At 46.2% G+C, this 17,396-nt stretch overlaps 2 protein-coding genes across 11 annotated transcripts in view; both read left to right on the top strand.

Annotated features, from left to right (window-relative positions):
- The window catches only part of ehbp1l1b (EH domain binding protein 1-like 1b), a 25,920-nt gene extending 12,069 nt beyond the window's left edge, over nt 1-13,851 (top strand). For 4 of the 7 annotated variants that reach the window (XM_037118689.1, XM_037118688.1, XM_037118690.1 and 1 more), the window contains 13 exons: nt 6,697-7,269; nt 7,684-7,867; nt 7,949-8,097; nt 8,253-8,301; nt 8,505-8,829; nt 9,826-9,893; nt 10,016-10,055; nt 10,187-10,233; nt 10,588-10,708; nt 11,428-11,527; nt 11,618-11,691; nt 12,564-12,678; nt 12,765-13,851. In XM_037118689.1, the coding sequence (XP_036974584.1) occupies nt 6,697-7,269; nt 7,684-7,867; nt 7,949-8,097; nt 8,253-8,301; nt 8,505-8,829; nt 9,826-9,893; nt 10,016-10,055; nt 10,187-10,233; nt 10,588-10,708; nt 11,428-11,527; nt 11,618-11,691; nt 12,564-12,678; nt 12,765-12,852 (1,933 nt within the window). In that variant the 3' untranslated portion in view covers nt 12,853-13,851. Of the gene's footprint in view, nt 1-1,796; nt 2,232-6,696; nt 7,270-7,683; nt 7,868-7,948; nt 8,098-8,252; nt 8,302-8,504; nt 8,830-9,825; nt 9,894-10,015; nt 10,056-10,186; nt 10,234-10,587; nt 10,709-11,427; nt 11,528-11,617; nt 11,692-12,563; nt 12,679-12,764 lie in introns of all 7 variants that reach the window. The other 3 variants (XM_037118686.1, XM_037118692.1, XM_037118687.1) reach the window with 2 other exon arrangements.
- Nucleotides 2,428-17,396, top strand: LOC119030810 (CAAX prenyl protease 2-like). Of its 4 annotated transcripts, none has more exons than XM_037118693.1 (9): nt 2,428-2,445; nt 13,912-14,240; nt 14,343-14,445; nt 14,868-14,951; nt 15,365-15,443; nt 15,526-15,693; nt 15,797-15,868; nt 16,626-16,688; nt 17,088-17,396. In XM_037118693.1, the coding sequence occupies exons 2-9, from the start codon at nt 14,104-14,106 to the stop codon at nt 17,315-17,317; spliced, it is 936 nt and encodes a 311-aa protein (XP_036974588.1). In that variant the 5' UTR covers nt 2,428-2,445; nt 13,912-14,103; the 3' UTR covers nt 17,318-17,396. The 4 variants fall into 4 exon arrangements, 1 of the variants encoding a protein (XP_036974588.1); XR_005078425.1 differs by lacking the exon at nt 2,428-2,445 and adding an exon at nt 16,406-16,445 and having other exon boundaries at nt 13,987-14,240; nt 15,797-16,300; nt 17,088-17,110; XR_005078423.1 differs by lacking the exon at nt 2,428-2,445 and having other exon boundaries at nt 13,987-14,240; nt 15,797-16,300; nt 16,406-16,688; nt 17,088-17,173.

The following is a 17,396-nucleotide window of genomic DNA, read 5'->3' as shown; positions in this document are numbered from 1 at the left end:
GAGGAGAGGAGGCTCGAGAGAGAACGATTCCTGAGGAAGATGAAAGAGGAGGAGGAGAAAAAGATGGCGGAGAGGAGAGTGTTTGAAGAGCAAAGACAGAGGAGGGAGGAAGAGAAGAAGAGACTCCTGGAGGAGGAGGAGGAGGAGAGGAAGAAGATGGAGGAGAAACGCTTGAAGGAGGAAAAAGAGAAGAAATTGAAAGAGGAGGAAGAGAGACGGAAGAATGAGGCAGAGAGGGAGAGGAAGAGGAGGGAGGAGGAAGAAAAGAAAGTGAGGGAGGAGAAAGAAAGGATGGAGAGGAAGGAAAAGGAGGAGAAGGAGAGGGTGAAAGGGGAGGAAGAGGAAAGGGAGAGACGACTGCAAGAGGAGAAGAGAAGGCAGGAGGCAGAGAGGAAGAAAAAGGAGGAGGAGAGGAAAGTAAGGGAGGAGGAGGAGAGATGTAGAGAGGAGAAAGAGAGAGCAGAGAGGAGAAGGAAGGAGGAAGAAAACAGGAAGAAGCGAGAGGAGGAGCAGACGAAGAAGCTTCTGCAGGAGAAGGAAGAGATGGAGAGGAGAAAGAAGAAAGAGGAGGAGGACAGGAGGAGGAAGGAGAAGAGAGCTGCTCCTCTCATCAGTCTGGAGGCCAACAAGTCAGACGAGGACAAGATGAGAACTGTGGCTTCACACGACCTCCCCGGCGTAGCTCCTCCTCCCTCCTTCACGCCCTCAGCTCTCGGCCAATCAGGAACCAGAGAGACGACCCGTCAGTCAGTGAACAAACCGAACTCTGCGTCCACGAACAGCAGTGAGCGGTGAGTTCACTGTGGGTGTGGATGTCTCTTTGTTTGTCTTCCTCAAATCTGCTTTTCTTAATCAGCCAATCAACCAATCAATCAATTAATTAATCAGTCTGAGCTCGAAAAGCTTCGAAAGATGATTATTTTTAATCTGTGGGATCAATTCAGGCTGAATCAATCATTATTTCTGTGTCCTGATTACTTTGTGATTCTCGGCTCATCTAAGACTTCATTGATTATCTGGGTAGCATCGATACCGCTGGTCCGAGTATCGATACTAGTCAGACTGATCGTGATGTGTCTCGCTGCACTTTTCTTTCTCTGCTGCTGTCGTTCTGTGCGACCTTTACAATTACATTTATGAGACTTTAAACAATAATAAAGCAGCAAAAATTTATTTAAATTTACTATTTTTCGCCTCCAGCCCCTCAGTGATCAGCTGTCACTTACTGCAGATGTAGCTTGTTGCTCATAACTCATAAGAGATGCTGCTTCTAAAAATAAAAAAGAGTTTTGTTGTCAGTAATCCTGGTTGTGGTGTAACTCAGTGTCCGGTTCTGTGGTGTCACTCAGCCTCTGCTGTTTGGATTCACTCTTCTTTCCACCACCACCTTTTATTTTCCTCTTTCTTTCCCCTTGTTCCAGTCCGGGGCAGTCCTCTTCCTTAAAGGACGGTTCATTGTCAAACGTTGTTGTCCCAGAAAAGAACGTATCTGTCACTCGTTCTCCGCCTGGCGTCCATTCAGGCCTCGCTGCTACACCACCTCCACCCAGGCTGTCTGCAGCAGAGGTTCCTCTATGGAAAGTGCTAGAAGGGAGAAGTGAGATAAACTCTGACAAGGAGGGTAACGAACCTTTGTACAGAGGGTAAGACAGGACGAGGGGACGCTGTCTGTCTGTCTGTCTGTCTGTCTGCTTCATCTTCCTGACTGACTGTCGGTGTGTCTGCTTGGCTGATAGCAGCATGTCGCAAATGTAAAGCTGTCCGTCTGTATTCATGTGTTCTGTCCTTTCTTACAGCTCACACACAGAAGATGCTGCAGAGGTGAAGCACCAGCCAATCACAGCCAGCGACTCAGCTCCTGCTCCACCCGGCGCTCCATCAGTTAAAGAGGAGCCCACAGAGCCAGAGGGACCCGCCGTGGAATCCCAGGTTTCTCCCCCCAAACCAGCCACTGAGCGCACGGCTCTGGCGCTGGAGCCGCTGCTGCCCTCAAAACCAGAACCAGAACCAGAGCCGAGGCCGGAACAAGGTCTCCAAGCATCCGGAAAACCTCAACAAATGGGAGCGGATGAGGAGAAACCAGCCGAGGTGGAGGCCGGTGGTCAGGAGAGTTCGGTCAGCAGTAAGGAGCCGGTGTGCGAGGCAGAAAATCAGCTGTGGGCGACTGTGGAGGAGACCACAGCGGAGAGTAGTGAGGCGAAGCAGGAGGAGGAGGGTGGTGTCACAGGGGGGTGAGTCAGTGACGGAGCCTGCAGCATGGCGTGACACCACACACGCACACACACACATCTACCTGCACACACACCGACTAACACCCCTCTGCGGCGCTGCAGCCTAATCAGTGTGTTCACATCAGCTGCAACTAACCTCGTCTGACGTCAGCCTCCTTCTCTAAACGTCTCTGATGAGAGTCAAATGTGTGTGTCTGTGTGTGTGTGTGTGTGTGTGTGTGTGTGTGTGTGTGTGTGTGTGTGTGTGTGTGTGTGTGTGTGTGTAGTAGTGCACACACACACAGAAGCAGATGCGTGTGTTGCAGAGCAGCAGATGGAGGCGGCTGCTTCATGTCCGCAGTAGTTTTGGGTTGTTGTACAGAGGATGAGTCTCTCCGCCTGATGTGTTACGGCATGAGACGATGTGCAGAAATCTATAAAACAAGTCAGATAATCGATCAATGTGTCCTAAAGACAGACGTGACGTCCTCAAATGTCTTGTTTTGTCCACCACAACACAAAGATACTCAGTTTACCATCACAGGAGAGAAGAGCAACCACAACATATCCATTAAGAAATGTGATTAAAGTTTTAACTTATATTGATTATTATATCAGAGAGTATGAGTATAAATTAATGAGATTACCCATCATACACCAGGATAAATCTACAAAGTAAAACAGGAAACTTCAATTGGCTTTAAGTAAAGTTAACTATCTCAAAAAGGAACTGAAGAAAATGTAAGTATCAGTATATATAGTCCAGCTGTAGTAAGTGTGTGTTAGTGTTTAATGTTGCTGAAAACCTTCAGTCTGGTGCAGAAACAGTTGAGCTGCACATTAAAAACATCATTTCCCAGAGTTCCCCTTGTCGTTGGCCCCTGTGTTTGGTCATTTGGTTGTTCTCGGCTGCGGTGCTGTTGACTTCAGTGAGTCCAGAGAGAGAACAGCTCTGTGTGTCTTCATCTGAGCGCTCACCTGCATGACACCTGCTTTAAATCATGCCAGCGGTGATTAAAAAAATGCCCGTTTTGGGTTTGGTTTGTCGGGCTGGTTTCTCAGTGGATCCAACAATGAGCGTTTCCTCTGTGTGCTTTGGACGAGCACCAAAACAAAGTCTGAGAAGGAACTACTTAATCCAGCATGCTGTCTGGCTTTCTGTCTGGCTGAGGTCACTTCAGGGTGAGCCCGGTCTCACAGTGGTGCTGACCCTCCTGTCTGTCTCTTTAGCTGTGAGACAGCCGCCTCCATCCTGCCGACAGCCTCCACTGACGCAGCTCCTCCACACCAGCCACGCCTCGTTCTGAGCGATGAAGACGACCATGTGCTGATTCCCATCGGTGTGGACGTTTCGCCACCCACGGCCTTCTCTGACCCGAGAGAACACCAGACGATCAGTCGACACGCCGAAGTCGCTCAGAAATCAAAGTGTGTGTCGTCAAGTGGACTCAGCCTGGTGGCAAGTCTGAGACTGGCAGCCACTGAGCAGGAGAAGGAGAGGGAGATGGAGAGGGAGAGGAGGGAGAAGGAGAGGATGGAGGACGCAAAGAGGGAGGAAAGAGAGAGGAGAGAGAGGCAAGAGGCAGAAAGGAAGGAGAGGGAGAGGGTGGAGAAGGAAAGGAAAGAGCAAGAAAGGATGGAGAGGGAAAGGGAGGAGAGAGAAGAGGAGGAGACGAGAAAGAGGTTGGAAAAGAAGAGAGAAGACAGAGAAAGGATGAAGAGGGAGAAAGAGGAGATGAGGAAGAGGATGGTAAAGGAGAGAGAAGAGAAGGAGAGGAAAGAGAAAGAGAGGATGGAGAGGGAGAAGGAGGAGGAGAGGAAGAAGTTGGAAAAGGAGAGAAAAGAGATGGAGAGGAAGGAGAGAGAGAGGATGGAGAGGGAGAAGGAGGAGGCAAGAAAGAAGTTGGAAAAGGAGAGAAAAGAGATGGAGAGGAAGGAGAGAGAGAGGATGGAGAGAGAAAGGATGAAGAGAGAAGAGATGGAGAGGAAGGAGAGGGAGAAGGAGGAGGCGAGAAAGGAAATTGAGAGGAAGGAAAGAGAAAGAATGGCGAGAGAAAAGGAGGAGGCCAGGAAGAAGTTGGAAAAGGAGAGAGAAGAAATGGAGAGGAAGGAGAGAGAAAGGATGGAGAGGGAGAAGGAGGAGGAGAGGAAGAGGATGATAAAGGAGAGAGAAGAGATGGAGAGGAAGGAGAGAGAAAGGATGGAGAGGGAGAAGGAAGAGGAGAGGAAGAGGATGATAAAGGAGAGAGAAGAGATGGAGAGGAAGGAGAGAGAAAGGATGGAGAGGGAGAAGGAAGAGGAGAGGAAGAGGATGATAAAGGAGAGAGAAGAGATGGAGAGGATGGAGAAAGAGAGGAAGGAAAGAGAAAGGATGGAGAGGGAGAAGGAGGAGAATCGAAAGAGGTTGGAAAAGGCGAGAGAAGAGATGGAGAGGATGGAGAGGGAGAAGGAAGAAGAGAGGAAGAGGATGATAAAGGAGAGGGAGGAGAAAGAGAGTTTGGAGAGGCTGAAGGAAGAGGAGAGGAAGGAAATTGAGAGGAAGGTGAGAGAAAGGATGGAGAGAGAAAAGGAGGAAGAGAGGAAGAGAATCAAGAAGGAGAGAGAAGAGATGGAGAGGAAGGAGAAAGAGAGGACGGAGAGAGAAAAGGAGGAAGAAAGGAAGAGAATCGAGGAGGAGAGAGAAGAGCTGAAGAGGAAGGAGAAAGAGAGGAAGGAGAGGGAGAGGATGGAGCAAGAAAAGGAGGAAGAGAGGAAGAGAATCGAGAAGGAGAGAGAAGAGATGGAGAGGAAGGAGAAAGAGAGGATGGAGAGGGAGAGGATAGAGAGAGAGAAGGAGGAAGAGAGGAAGAAGTTGGAAAAGGAGAGAAAAGAGATGGAGAGGAAGGAGAGAGAGAGGATGGAGAGAGAAGAGCTGAAGAGGAAGGAGAAAGAGAGGATGGAGAGAGAGAGGATGGAGAGAGAAAAGGAGGAAGAGAGGAAGAGAATTGAAAAGGAGAGAGAAGAGATGGAGAGGAAGGAGAGAGAGAGGATGGAGAGAGAAAAGGAGGAGGAGAGGAAGAAGTTGGAAAAGGAGAGGGAAGAGATGGAGAAAGGGCAGAGGGAGGAGAAGGAGAGGGCAGAGAAAGAGAAAGAGAGGAGGAAGCACATCGAGAGAGCAGATGTGGAGGAAAAGAAAGAAAATTGTCTGTCACTGCAGAACAAACAGGAAGTCACGTACAGCCAATCAGAGGTCTGGCCTCCTCTGAGGGAAGCAGAGCTGGATGATATTGCATTTGACGATAATCTGCAGGGAGATGAAGAGTCTGATCCCAAGTTACTCAGAAAGACTGACCCTAAAACTGGAGTCCGAACGGGTTCTGACAAAGATAACCTCCCTCTGAGATCTGGTGCCATCCCAGTGTGGCTGAGAGAGGAGGAGGACGAGGAGGTGCAGTATGAGACGGGACAGGAGGAGCTCGGCTCCATCTGGCTGGCTGAGCTGTACATGGAAGGGGAGGCCGGGTGAGTAAAAGGGGGAGAGAGGGGTGAGTAGCAGCAGGTAGAGACAGAGGTGAGTAACCAGGAGAGAGTCGGCTATCTGAGATCGCTGCCTCGTGTGTTTGTGAGTGTGCTTCCTCTTACGGCCGAGCGTCGAATGACTCACTGTATCTGCAGGGACGTATTAATTACAAAGCGTCGCTGCCCGTCACTGACTGTGGGTTTGGTTGTGTGTTGGCATGTGAGTCATGTTCTCCTCCAAACAACATCATTACCAGCAAATTGGAATTCTCTCCTTAAATCTTGCATCGGTTTTACGACTTAAAACAGCGGTTTTCAAACCGAGGAGGCAGAAAGATGTTTGCTGGGGGGGAAGTTATAGTTTGAGCTCATGGATGCAGTTAAGATACTGCTGAGTCATAAATCTGAACACACATACACGGTTTACACCTTTTTTTAGAAGACATCATTCCTTCAAAGTCCGTCAAACATCCGTAAATTTGAAACCACAGAACTAAAGACGCTCCTGAAAACAAGCATGGAAACGTGTGTTTCTGTCCATGACAGTCTGAGCGACTGACACTAGAGATCAATGAAAGGCTTCTTGCATTTCTTCAGTACTCATAAAGTAGCGTGTGAGGTAACACGGATGAATGGTTTGGTTTGGTCGTTGCAGTTCAGTGGAGGCTGCAGCATGTTGTTTGTGCCTCAATTTGGTTTAATCTCACATAGCCAGACCTCTGTCCCGTCAGACGAGGGAAATCTTGGGGATGTTAAGACTTCTGGAGAGCTCGAGACAGCCGTGAGACTAGCTGAGTTCGGAATAAGGGCCTCTGTGTCTGTGTTTTTGGGGTTTTTTTGCTTGAGATTCTCCCAAAACTTTTGTGAGATTTACAAGACGGAGCTCTGGCTGCGTGAGATGAATGGTGGCTTGTTGTTCAGAGGGGAACAGAGCATGACAGGCACATTGCTTTGGGTTCAGCTCTGAAATCTCCTTTTCTGTCTTCAGCCCAGGCCACACATCCCTCGCTGTTACCCAGGAGGCCTCCTCACTTCCTGTCAGCGGACAAACCAGTCAGCCAAATAAACCTGAGCCATCTCTAACCAGCCGGGCTCATCCTAGTTCTCATCCTAAACCTCCATCGGGCTCTAAGCCAGAGGTAGCAAACAAAGAGGAGGGAGACCTTGTCGAGTCATCGGCGGTGCCTCGGCCTCGCCCTCCAGGCAGAAACACTGCCGACACACGTGCCGACGCGACAATCAGTGACACAAAAATGACTACAGATTCACACCAGAGTCTCACCCCTGATCCCAACCAGTTATCAAAAGACCAGCAGCTCAGAGACGAGGAGAGGCTGTTGTTGGCTAAGATCCATCAGATGACTGGTGACACGTCCCCCGTCTCGGGCCCTCGCAGCATGAAGCGCCTCATCCCCAACCCCAGAGACATCGACTGTGACACCACAGAGCGAGTCGATCGCAGTCGGCACATGATTATTACCTGCTTCGACAGTCTGCAGGAAATATCGCTAACTGAGGCAAAAGAGCCGCCGGGGCGAAATCAAGACGGCGTGGAGGGCGAGTAAGTCAGCATGAGCCGTCCGCCGCTGCTGCTCTGTGAAGCAACACGCCGATGACGCCTTTCTGTTTGTGTTTGTGAGACTTTAATCGCAGAAATGACCAGCTGACACTTTCTCAGGAGGTTCCAAACAGCTCTGGCCAGGTGTGTGTGTGAGTGTATGGACGGTGTTGACGACGTTCTGGTGGAATCTGATTGGTTCTTTGGTGATTAAAGAACAGCGCTGATCTGTGCAGACTCAATCATCGTCTCGATGCTGCTTTGTGTTTTTTTATCCCGCCCTCTAACATCAAGCCTGTGCTGCAGTCTGTCATCAGCGAGCTCGCATGTCTCTCATTCGCTACCAACCATTGTTTATCTCCTTCCTTTCGCTAAACAAAACCCGTCTCTTCTTCTGTTGTTTACGTCTCCTGACAGTGGAAAGAAGAAACCACGCAGCAGCGATAAACACAGTGACGCATACATCACGCCTCCACATCACTGCGAGATGAACACCTCTCGACTTCCTACGTTACCAGAAGAGGAAACCTCCGACCTCAAGCACCCACGTCCTGTCCCGACGGTCAGAGAGGAGGCTGATGGGAAGGACGATGCAGCTGAGGTGAAAACACACAAATTACATAAACAAACAGACACAAAAACAGACACACACAACCAAAGCTGAGCCTCTCTCCTCCTGCAGGCTCTGGTGAACTCCAGCCAGTCGCTGCTCCAGTGGTGTCAGAACATCACCAGAGGGTACCGCGGCATTAAAGTCACCAACTTCAGCACGTCGTGGAGGAACGGCCTCGCCTTCTGTGCCATCCTGCATCACTTCCATCCAGAAAAAATGTACGACAGGCGAGCAGCAAAACCTGCTTCTCATCTTAAAGTCTCTTCTGGCATTTTACAGACCAAACAATGAATTGATTCATCCAGAAAGTAGTGAGCAGGTTATAAAACCTGCATGTTCTCATTGTATTCTTCTCTGCTTTTGTTCATTTTAGAGATTTTGACCAGTTGGATTCTCATGACATCAAACTCAACAACAAGAAGGTGAGAATGGGGCTCATGTTAATCTAACAAGATGTTTTTAATCTTTCTGTTGTATTATTTTCCTTACAAACGCAGATGTTTTTTTGGCAACCCACTCAAACTACAACAAAAGATGTCTTGTCTTATTAGTAATGGAGGCTACAGTTATCTTCCTTTTGACTGAAATATGCTGATGATGTCTTCCTTTTCTCTGACACCATCAGGCGTTTGACGGTTTTGAGGCGCTGGGCATCTCTCGCCTGTTGGAGCCGTCCGACATGGTTCTGCTGTCCGTCCCTGACCGGCTCATCGTCATGACCTACCTCAGCCAGATCCGCTCACACTTCACCAACCAGGAGCTGAGCGTGCTGCAGATCGAGCGCAACAGCAGCCAGACGAGCTACGGCCTCGCCCTCTCCGGTCCGGCGCCGTCCGACGTCGACGCCGCCGCCTTCTGCATGGCCAGACTGAACGAGGGGGTGAACCTGGAGGAGGGAGGAAGCAGCACGCTGGTCGTCCCGCCACCGAGGACCAAACGACTGCTTAAAGGTGTCAGCTTCTGTTCCCACTGTCTTTATTATAAATCCATGTCCAAGCTCATGATTATCTTTTATCGTCTTTTATGTGCAGTCAAACTCACTAAAGACTCCAGTCCATATTCCAAAATATCCAACCTTTCTAATAACAGCGAGACAAATAATGAAGTGGAGCTGAAGAGAATCCAGTCAGACAAACAGAGGAGAAAAGAGGACAGAGGAAACATTAGTGCGTCTCCAGGGGACTCAGGAATGTGAAGCAGCACAATCTGAGCTTACGAGACAAGAAGGGAGGATAAACAGATCGCTAAATCAAGTTTACACCACCACAATTAAGATTCTACAAGTTCCCAAGCTTCCCAAACATCCAAAGTAAAGTACGTCATGCTGAATTGTTATGGAACGATGCGGTGATAAACTGGACATTTTGGTTATAAATATCTCTCCCATCATAGATTGTAGTGATTTGTTTCCAAAGCTCCTTAAAAGGTCCTAAAAACACATTTTCTTAAGCAGCTTCTCACTGTGACTGATGGCGTCCTACATTAAAAGATTTAATGGAGCCGTTCTGGTTGGATTATGATAATATTGTGTGTTAACAAGACTTTAAAAGTGTAATACAAGATTTGAAAATGACATTAAAGGTAAGTTAAACTGAATAAATGTGTTTATGCCACTATAAATAATTACAAGATCTCAAAAGGCTTTTATAAACATTTTCAATCTGTCTGTAAATTGTTAACAAGTTTCTTATAAGTGCTGGAAAATGTAACAACAAAGATGTTAATGGTGCTTTTGGTGCTTGTCCTGTGTAACTATCTTGAAACAAGGTTAACAAGGTCGAAAATGAGCATAATGTCTCCTTTAATAAGCATTTTATAAGGATCTTATTAATCAGCGCTTATTACAAGGATCTTAATTTAAAGCATAGTAATTAATAAGAATGACTCAGGAAACTGAGATTCAAGAGGTGAAAATATAACTTCTTGTTGTTCTCGTGTGTTTGTAGCCGACGAGTCAGTAACTCCAGTCGCACCTCCGAGGTCCATTAACAAACCAGTCAAGTCTGGATCTCAGGTAAACTCTTTTATTCATGTATCTGAATGTCATGTTTTAATGTGTGTAGCTTTGTTAATCCACACACACTCATTAATTACTGTGATAGTTAGTGTGTGAAGGTTTCATGTGTTCTTGTTCAGGATGAAGACACGACGACAACAGACAGCTCCAGTAATAAAGGTGTGAACCTGAAGTCTGAGCCTTCATTAACAACACAGCAGCGTTTAGATTATTTATCTGACGTCTCGTCTTTCTGTTCGTCTTCTTCTCGTTCTCTCACACGTCGACCGTCTGTGTGTTTGTGTTTGCAGAGCTGCAGAGTTCAGCTGAGACTCCAAAACCAGAGGAAGAAACGATGGTCAGTTATTTGTTCTTCGCTTCATGTTTCTTCTCCACTTTACCTTTTCCCACGTCTGATACTCTCAGATCAAATCAAATGAACGTCATTGACATCACTCATGGCTGTAAGAGGGACTGAATCATGTTTCACCTTAAATCTACTGTAAACAAACCATTGTGATGATTTTGAACATTCTGCGTTCCTCTTCCCATTCCTTTGGCCTCGCTCTAATCCTTTGACCTTCTTCTTCTTCTTCCTCTTCTTCTACTTGTCTTCTTCCATCTCCATTCTTCTCTTCGTGGCTGTCGGCCATTCGTCTCGTGTATGTTCATGTGTGTGTGTGTGTGTGTGCGTGATGCGGCTTGTGGTCAGTGTCTGCAGGACACCAGCCAGTACGTGCTGAGTGAGCTGGCGGCGTTGGAGACGGAGCAGAAGCACATCGACAGCAGAGCCGCCGTGGTGGAGAGACGCCTGCGAAGCCTCATGGAGACAGGTGAGCGACACGTACACCGAACGCATCGTCCGCAGGTGAGCGACAGAACGTCCTCGGTGAGAGCAAGACGCAACAGATTTATAACCTTTCTTTCTGGTTTTACTAGTTTCACGTCTCTGGGAATCAATAGTTTGTCTGATGGGGTGCTTAAACTTCCTGTATGCTACAGAAAAAATTATAAATATTTTAAATACAAGGACATTTTTCATCTCCCAGTCTGAACCTGCCAGAATCAAATAAATCTATGAAGAAATATATAAATAGCTCTTAAAATAAACTAATATGCCATTAAATGCACCAAAAGTAAAAGCTGAAAATAAATATGAATAAACATTTCTGCTTTAATTCGCCTCTGTATTTATTTAGCTTTGTATTGATTCATCTGTTTGTTTAGCTTTGTATCACTTTTCCATTTTATTTATATGATTTATTTGATCATGTTTTATGGAAAGAATATTTTGTGGTGTTCCCTCTAACGTCGTGCAGCTGCTCTGATTGGATTTCAAGGTTTTTGTTTCTTTGTTTGTTTTTTTCCTGCTACAAAGTTTTTCCTCCTCGGGGGGTCTGAGGACAGTTGATGCCGTTTGGTTTACAGATTTTAAAGCCCACTGAGGAAGTGCGGTTGTGATTTTGGCCTAAATAAATAAAATGTACTCGACTTGTTTTTTCCCCTGATTTATTTGTGTCTAAACTGTCGTGTCTGTGATTTTGTGGCACAGGAAGCGACCGTGATGAAGAGGAGCGACTGATCCAGGAGTGGTTCACGCTGGTGAACAAGAAGAACGCTCTGATACGCAGACAGGACACACTGGAGCTGCTGTAAGACGTCACACACACACAGTCGGACACACACTCGTTTTTATTTGTTTTAATTTGTTTTCATGCGTCTGATTATTATTGTGTCTGCAGCCAAGAGGAGCAGGACCTGGAGAGGAGGTTTGAGCTCCTGAACAGAGAACTTCGAGTCATGATGGCGATAGAAGGTACTCAGATGTTGATGTTACAGCTAGCTGAGGTGGAGCTAATGAACACAGTTATTAGCATGACACACACTGTTATCTGAAAGTAATAGTTATAATAGAATAATATATTAATAGAAATTATTAGTTCAAAACATCCAGTTAATGATCATTTCAGATGATTGGCTGAAGGAAAATGTCTGATAAGTGTCAAGGTTGATTTTTAGTTTAGTTATTTCCTGTCTCTTTGTAAATTCTCTCTTCATGTGTCATGTTTTTCTTTTCACTTCCTGCTTTTGTCCTTTTCCCTTTTTTCCTGTTCACCTGTGTTTGATTTGTTAATTCTGTGTTAGCTGGTATTTTTCCTGTTACCAACTGGTTTCATCACGCGTCTCTTTGTTCCTGTTCCGTTTCCCCTCGTCGCTCCCGTGTTCCCAGTTTCTTCTTTGGTTTTCAACGTCTTTATTTAGTTTTTGGACTAACTGATAAGTGAAACACGGTTGAACAGGAAAAATGACAAAGGGAGGAAGTGAGAAGCAAAACAACACAGGAAATAGCTCAACCAACAACTGAACCTATGACAAAAAAGCCTGGAAGTTGGAGTTGATTTTTATTAAAACATCATAATTATCAAGATATTACAATGTTGTGTGGGGAAAAATGTATTCTAAAACTGTCAAGCATACGTAGATCTGTAAAGAGAAGTTATATGATATTGATTATTTTTGATTATATGATTTACAGATGACCTGAAAGCCGATGATGAGACAGAACAAATGTAGACAGTAAAGCTATTTAAGAATAATGAATTACTTGTCTCCTCCTTGCTGTGCTGGTTTTATATATTTATATATTTATATATATAGTTACGTAACGTTGTGCTGTTGGTCCTGCAGACTGGCAGAAGTCGTCCTCTCAGCAGCAGAGGGAGCAGCTGCTCCTCCAGGAGCTCGTGTCTCTGGTCAACCAGCGGGACGAGATCATCAGAGACATCGACGCCAAGGAGAGAGGGTGAGTGTGTGTGGACGTCCTGCAGGATCTGATGCAGAAGCGAAAATATATTCATGTATATATTCACTGTGTTTGTGTGTTTTCAGGGCTCTGGAGGAGGACGAGCGTCTGGAGCGCGGCCTGGAGATGAGGAGGAGGAAATACAGTAACAAAGACAAATGTGTCCTGCAGTGAGAGGACAGAAGAGAGGACAGAGCTTTTACTACTGAGCCTCTGAAGCCCAGAAAAAAACATGTTTTTAAATCTTTTTCATAATTTGTGCACACAAGGTAAAATAACTTTTGTGGGGTTTTTTTAGTGCCTTTTACTCTCCAGGATCCTTCATGAGGAAACCTGATCGGCTGCAAACTGCAAACTGTGTCATCTTCAATTTCATATCTGTTCAGTCCGTCTTAACGTCAGAGTATTATTTTGATTTTTATTTATTGAAATGTTGTTGTACATCTATTGCACATTTTTTGTGTGTTTGTGTGTTTTTATCTGTTTGTATTTGATCCCTGGCTTTTCATTTCCTCTTTGACAAAACAAGAGCTCGTCAGAATCTGTTCGATTCAGGCAGAAATGTGCTTCTGTAACTTTGACGGGAAATCGTTTACAGTTGTTTAGGATCTGGAATTCATTTCTGGTGATATCCGTCTTTTTATTTCAGACATTTCCACCATGAAAGTGAAAAACATTTGGTTCAAACATGCCAAGACACATTAGCTATAACAAATAACATGTGATTGGTCGTGAGCTGGACTCAAACACACAATGTTAAGAGTGACGGTGCATGTTTTCATTTCAGTAAAGCCCTGAAAGCATTTCCACTTTTTCCACTTGCCATATTGTACTTTACTGTTGTTCTCTTTTTTTTTAGACGTTAGAACGAGTTTTTCTGGCGCGCAGACAAAAGATGTTTGAGGTGTTTTTCAGCTAAAAGCGTTTATTTAAAGACCCTGAGTGCCTTAAATCAACCATGATGTGATGGTTGAGATGTTCGTGCCTGCTGGATTCACAGAAGTGAACCTGTTTCCACTGACTACTGTGTGCTGATAAAGTGGTACTCTGCTTCACATCACTACTGTATATCACTGTACACCTGATGTGGCCGTCTGTATTTATGAAGTGAGGATGTGATGGATTATATTGATAATTATGTTGAAGAAAAAATAAATACTGGTTGGTTGCTTAGATGTTTGTTTCTTTTTTTAGCTTCAGAAAAGGTGAACCGATGGAACACACAACAAACAGCTGTGTGTGTGTGTGTGTGTGTGTGTGTGTGTGTGTGTTTACGTGCACACCTTGCTCGTGTCTCCTCCCACTTGAGTATTAGAGATAATCAGCTTCCCTCTCCACCTCACTGGGATCTACTAACTAATCTGACATAATGAACCTGCTCTCTCGCTGCAGCTCACCTGAGGATCCTCCTGCAGCTCTGACAGCATGCTGGAACCAGAACACGGCCCCGTAACGCAGGTAGAGCACACCTTTACAAGGTGTCAGGTGTGTGTGCTGAGCTGCCTGCTGCTCGCCTGTCTGTACGTTGGCAGTTTGTACGTCTGGAGAAGCAGCTTACCCAGGTACACGACTCAGCAGCGGACATGAGGCGGTGCTGTCAGACGAGTATTTAAACTGCTGCTGTGTGTGTGTGTGTGTGTGTGTGTGTGTGTGTGTGTGTGTAGGGACCATCCCAGTGTGATAAAGCGCCGCTGTGCGAGTGTGCTGCTGGTTTCTGCTCTGTCACCTGCAGCGGTGAAGGTGTGGATGCACTGGGCCGACATCCAGGTGAGTGTATGTGGACACAACACGCTGCTCTCCGTCTCACCTGCTGGTTGTTTACGACAATAAATACAATATTCTAACTTCTAACTTCTTCCTGGTTTCCTGTAACTCAGTATTCACGGTCACAGTTTGCACTCAAACTCTGATGTGCTGTCAGTTCGTTCCTCCTCTAGCTAAAGAAAGAAGCTGCTTGAAAGGTGAACAGTTGAATACTGAAGGTCAGAGGTCAGCGTCAGTCAGCTGAGAGGGATTCAGAGATACTGAGTTGAACCCTGAGCGTCCAGGTGAAGGCCGGTGTCCTCACTCCTCGGCGAATCATCGCTGTACATAAGGTGTTCTGTGAGGTCACCCGGGTCACACTGGCTTAACTTCATAATCGCGTCAGGGTAAAAACACATTTATAAAGCTTCATTCTCTCCTTCCAGGTCGACGCGTCCGTGCTGGAGCTGATGGGAGTTCGTCTGGGAGGTCTTCTTCCTGCAGCCGTGCTGCCGCTGCTGCTGACCGTGGTACAAAAAACAGATGTTTATGTCGACACAGAGAGGTTCAGATTTACAGGAGCACCTGTTTTTCACATTTGATTTCACAATAGCAAACACTGATTGCATTGAGAAGTTTCAGGACAGAATAAAAGCAGCTGAATATCGGGTGCTCTCTCTGGCTCCTGTTTCCCTCTTACAACCTTTTATTTGTGTTTCACTGAAGCAGTTTTGACATCTCAGCGATTAAACCTCCAGTCCCAGTGCGACACAGCGCGGCTTTACAACCTCCATTAAACATCTGCATTTTGCAGTAACGTCCCATGGGCATGTTTAAACCATACGTTGATAAATGTGTCCTGTAGAGACCAGAGCCTCCTCTTTAATCTGTGTTTAATACAGCTCCACTGGATGTAATAATCACATTTTATCCCAAACGTCAGGTATTTTATCTCGGCCCCCTGGTTCATGCTGCGATGGACGACCCTGAAGGCTTCAGCAGGGAGCTGCAGTCTGCGCTGGGTGAGTTCAGCCTCGTAAGTCGGGGTTGTGTTCATGTATTTGATGTGCACGCCATCATAAATTCTTGACTTCACGTCCCCAGATGTTCAGTCGTGGAGGCTGTGTGTGGGAGATGCAGTGTGGCTCAGGAACCAGGTGGTGGCACCTGTGACGGAGGAGCTGGTGTTCAGAGGGGCCCTGCTGCCCATGCTGGTGCCCTGCGCCGGACCCACGGCCGCCATCTTTACGGCGCCGCTGTTCTTTGGTGTTGGTATGGCAACCAGATGTTCAGGCTGTGGTTACAGTGTAAACATTGATGACTTTATGTGTTTGAGTTCACCACAACTCACAGCTGCCGTCTGCTGTCGTTCCAGCCCACCTCCACCACATCACAGAGCAACAGCGCCTCCACAAGGACAGCATGAGCGTCGTCCTCACGGTGTCGGGTCAGTGGACGGCTGCACATCCAGTCAGCTCACACACAACCGGGTCGGACAGCAGAACCTCACGCTGCTACAGTGTCAGCTGTACTGTTACTGAGACGCTTTATAAACCATTTATTGAGCAGCTGATCCAAATAATGATAATGTTTCATAAATGATTGAATTCTTTATTAATAGTAAACCAAACTACCACATAAAGTTTAATTTACTATAATGTTACCGGTAATTAATTATGTGTTAATTAAGTCTTACTGTGTCAGTGTAGTAATAAGATGCAGCAACATGTCGAATCTGTCACATTATATTCTGCATGTGAGAAAAAAAGGAAAGACAAACAGGAAAATGTGAGATTCCACGACATAATTTGATTTATTTTCAGGAGAATATTCCTAGAAACTGGATCTCGAAAGAATGAAAACATTGGCAGCTTTCAAGGTCAGTCGGCTCACAGAGCGAGCAGATAAACCTGAGTCAGTGAAGTTAAATAAAGTTCTGTAACGTTTCGTTTTGAGGTTTACATCCTGTATGTTGGTGTTCCAGGTCACTAGAAGACGTTCTAGAAGACGTGTTAGATAAAGAGGTGAAACAGCTCTTACATATGATTTATATGATTACTGGATCAGTTAGGAAACTTTGTAACACTGTAAGTAACTTTTTATTAGTCCTCAATATCTGAATCTATGCTGATGTAACTGAGGAAGGTCGTTATCGTGGCTCATTTAATGGAAATATTAAAGTACCCTTTTCTTTCTTTCTGCAGGGCTGCAGTTCTTGTACACGACTGTATTCGGTGCGTTTACTGCCTTCATATTCATGAGAACAGGTGAGAGAGGAGCTGAGCAGCACATATCAGACATATTATGCTTTTTTCTGTTTTATTCATCTCCTTCAGTGTGTTACATAAAAGGTCTGGAGATCAAACAGACAGAAGCTCCTCGCCTCGTCAGTAGCCCCGCCTTTAATTCTGTGACTTTGTGACATCACACCACGTCACCATGTCACATATTTTAAGCCTGGCATCTAGTTTGACACGTCTGAACTGATTTAGCACAGCTGCTCTGTTGTTGTTAGCGGTGCTGGCTCAGGCGTGTGTGAGCTGACCAATCAGAGCAGCCTGGACATTCAGGAGGGCGGGGTTTAAAGAGACAGGAGCGAAAACAGAGCATGTGTCCCCGTTCACACCTGAAACACAGGCCTCGTTAAACCCGCCCTCCTCCTGCAGGTCACGTCGTGGGTCCAGTTTTGTGCCACTCGTTCTGCAACAGTCGCGGACTGCCGGACATCAGCGCCGCCCTGCAGCACCCTCAGAGACTGGCTCTCCTCGTCTCATACGTGACGGGGCTGCTGCTGTTTCTGGTGCTGCTCTTCCCGCTGACGGACCCCTTCTTCTATGGTGCCATTCCCGTCTGCAGCCTGGCTCCGCCCCCAACGTCTGCATGCCAGATTCAGTGAAATGAAATGAAATGAAACACAGTCCCGCTCCTAAAACTACTTCTTTTATTGTGGATTTCATTGTGTGCTGGGCTTTCAA

The sequence above is a fragment of the Acanthopagrus latus genome, chromosome 13 (genome assembly GCF_904848185.1).
Source record: "Acanthopagrus latus isolate v.2019 chromosome 13, fAcaLat1.1, whole genome shotgun sequence".
NCBI lineage: Eukaryota > Metazoa > Chordata > Actinopteri > Spariformes > Sparidae > Acanthopagrus > Acanthopagrus latus.
This window is presented reverse-complemented; position numbering and strand designations above follow the sequence as displayed.

Excerpts from the sequence above, each read along its gene's own strand:
- LOC119030810 (XM_037118693.1), top strand. The coding sequence starts at position 14,104 with ATGCTGGAACCAGAACACGGCCCCGTAACGCAGGTAGAGCACACCTTT. Across the intron at positions 15,694-15,796 it reads GCCGCTGTTCTTTGGTGTTG|CCCACCTCCACCACATCACA; the intron begins GTATGGCAACCA and ends CTGTCGTTCCAG. Across the intron at positions 16,689-17,087 it reads CTTCATATTCATGAGAACAG|GTCACGTCGTGGGTCCAGTT; the intron begins GTGAGAGAGGAG and ends CTCCTCCTGCAG.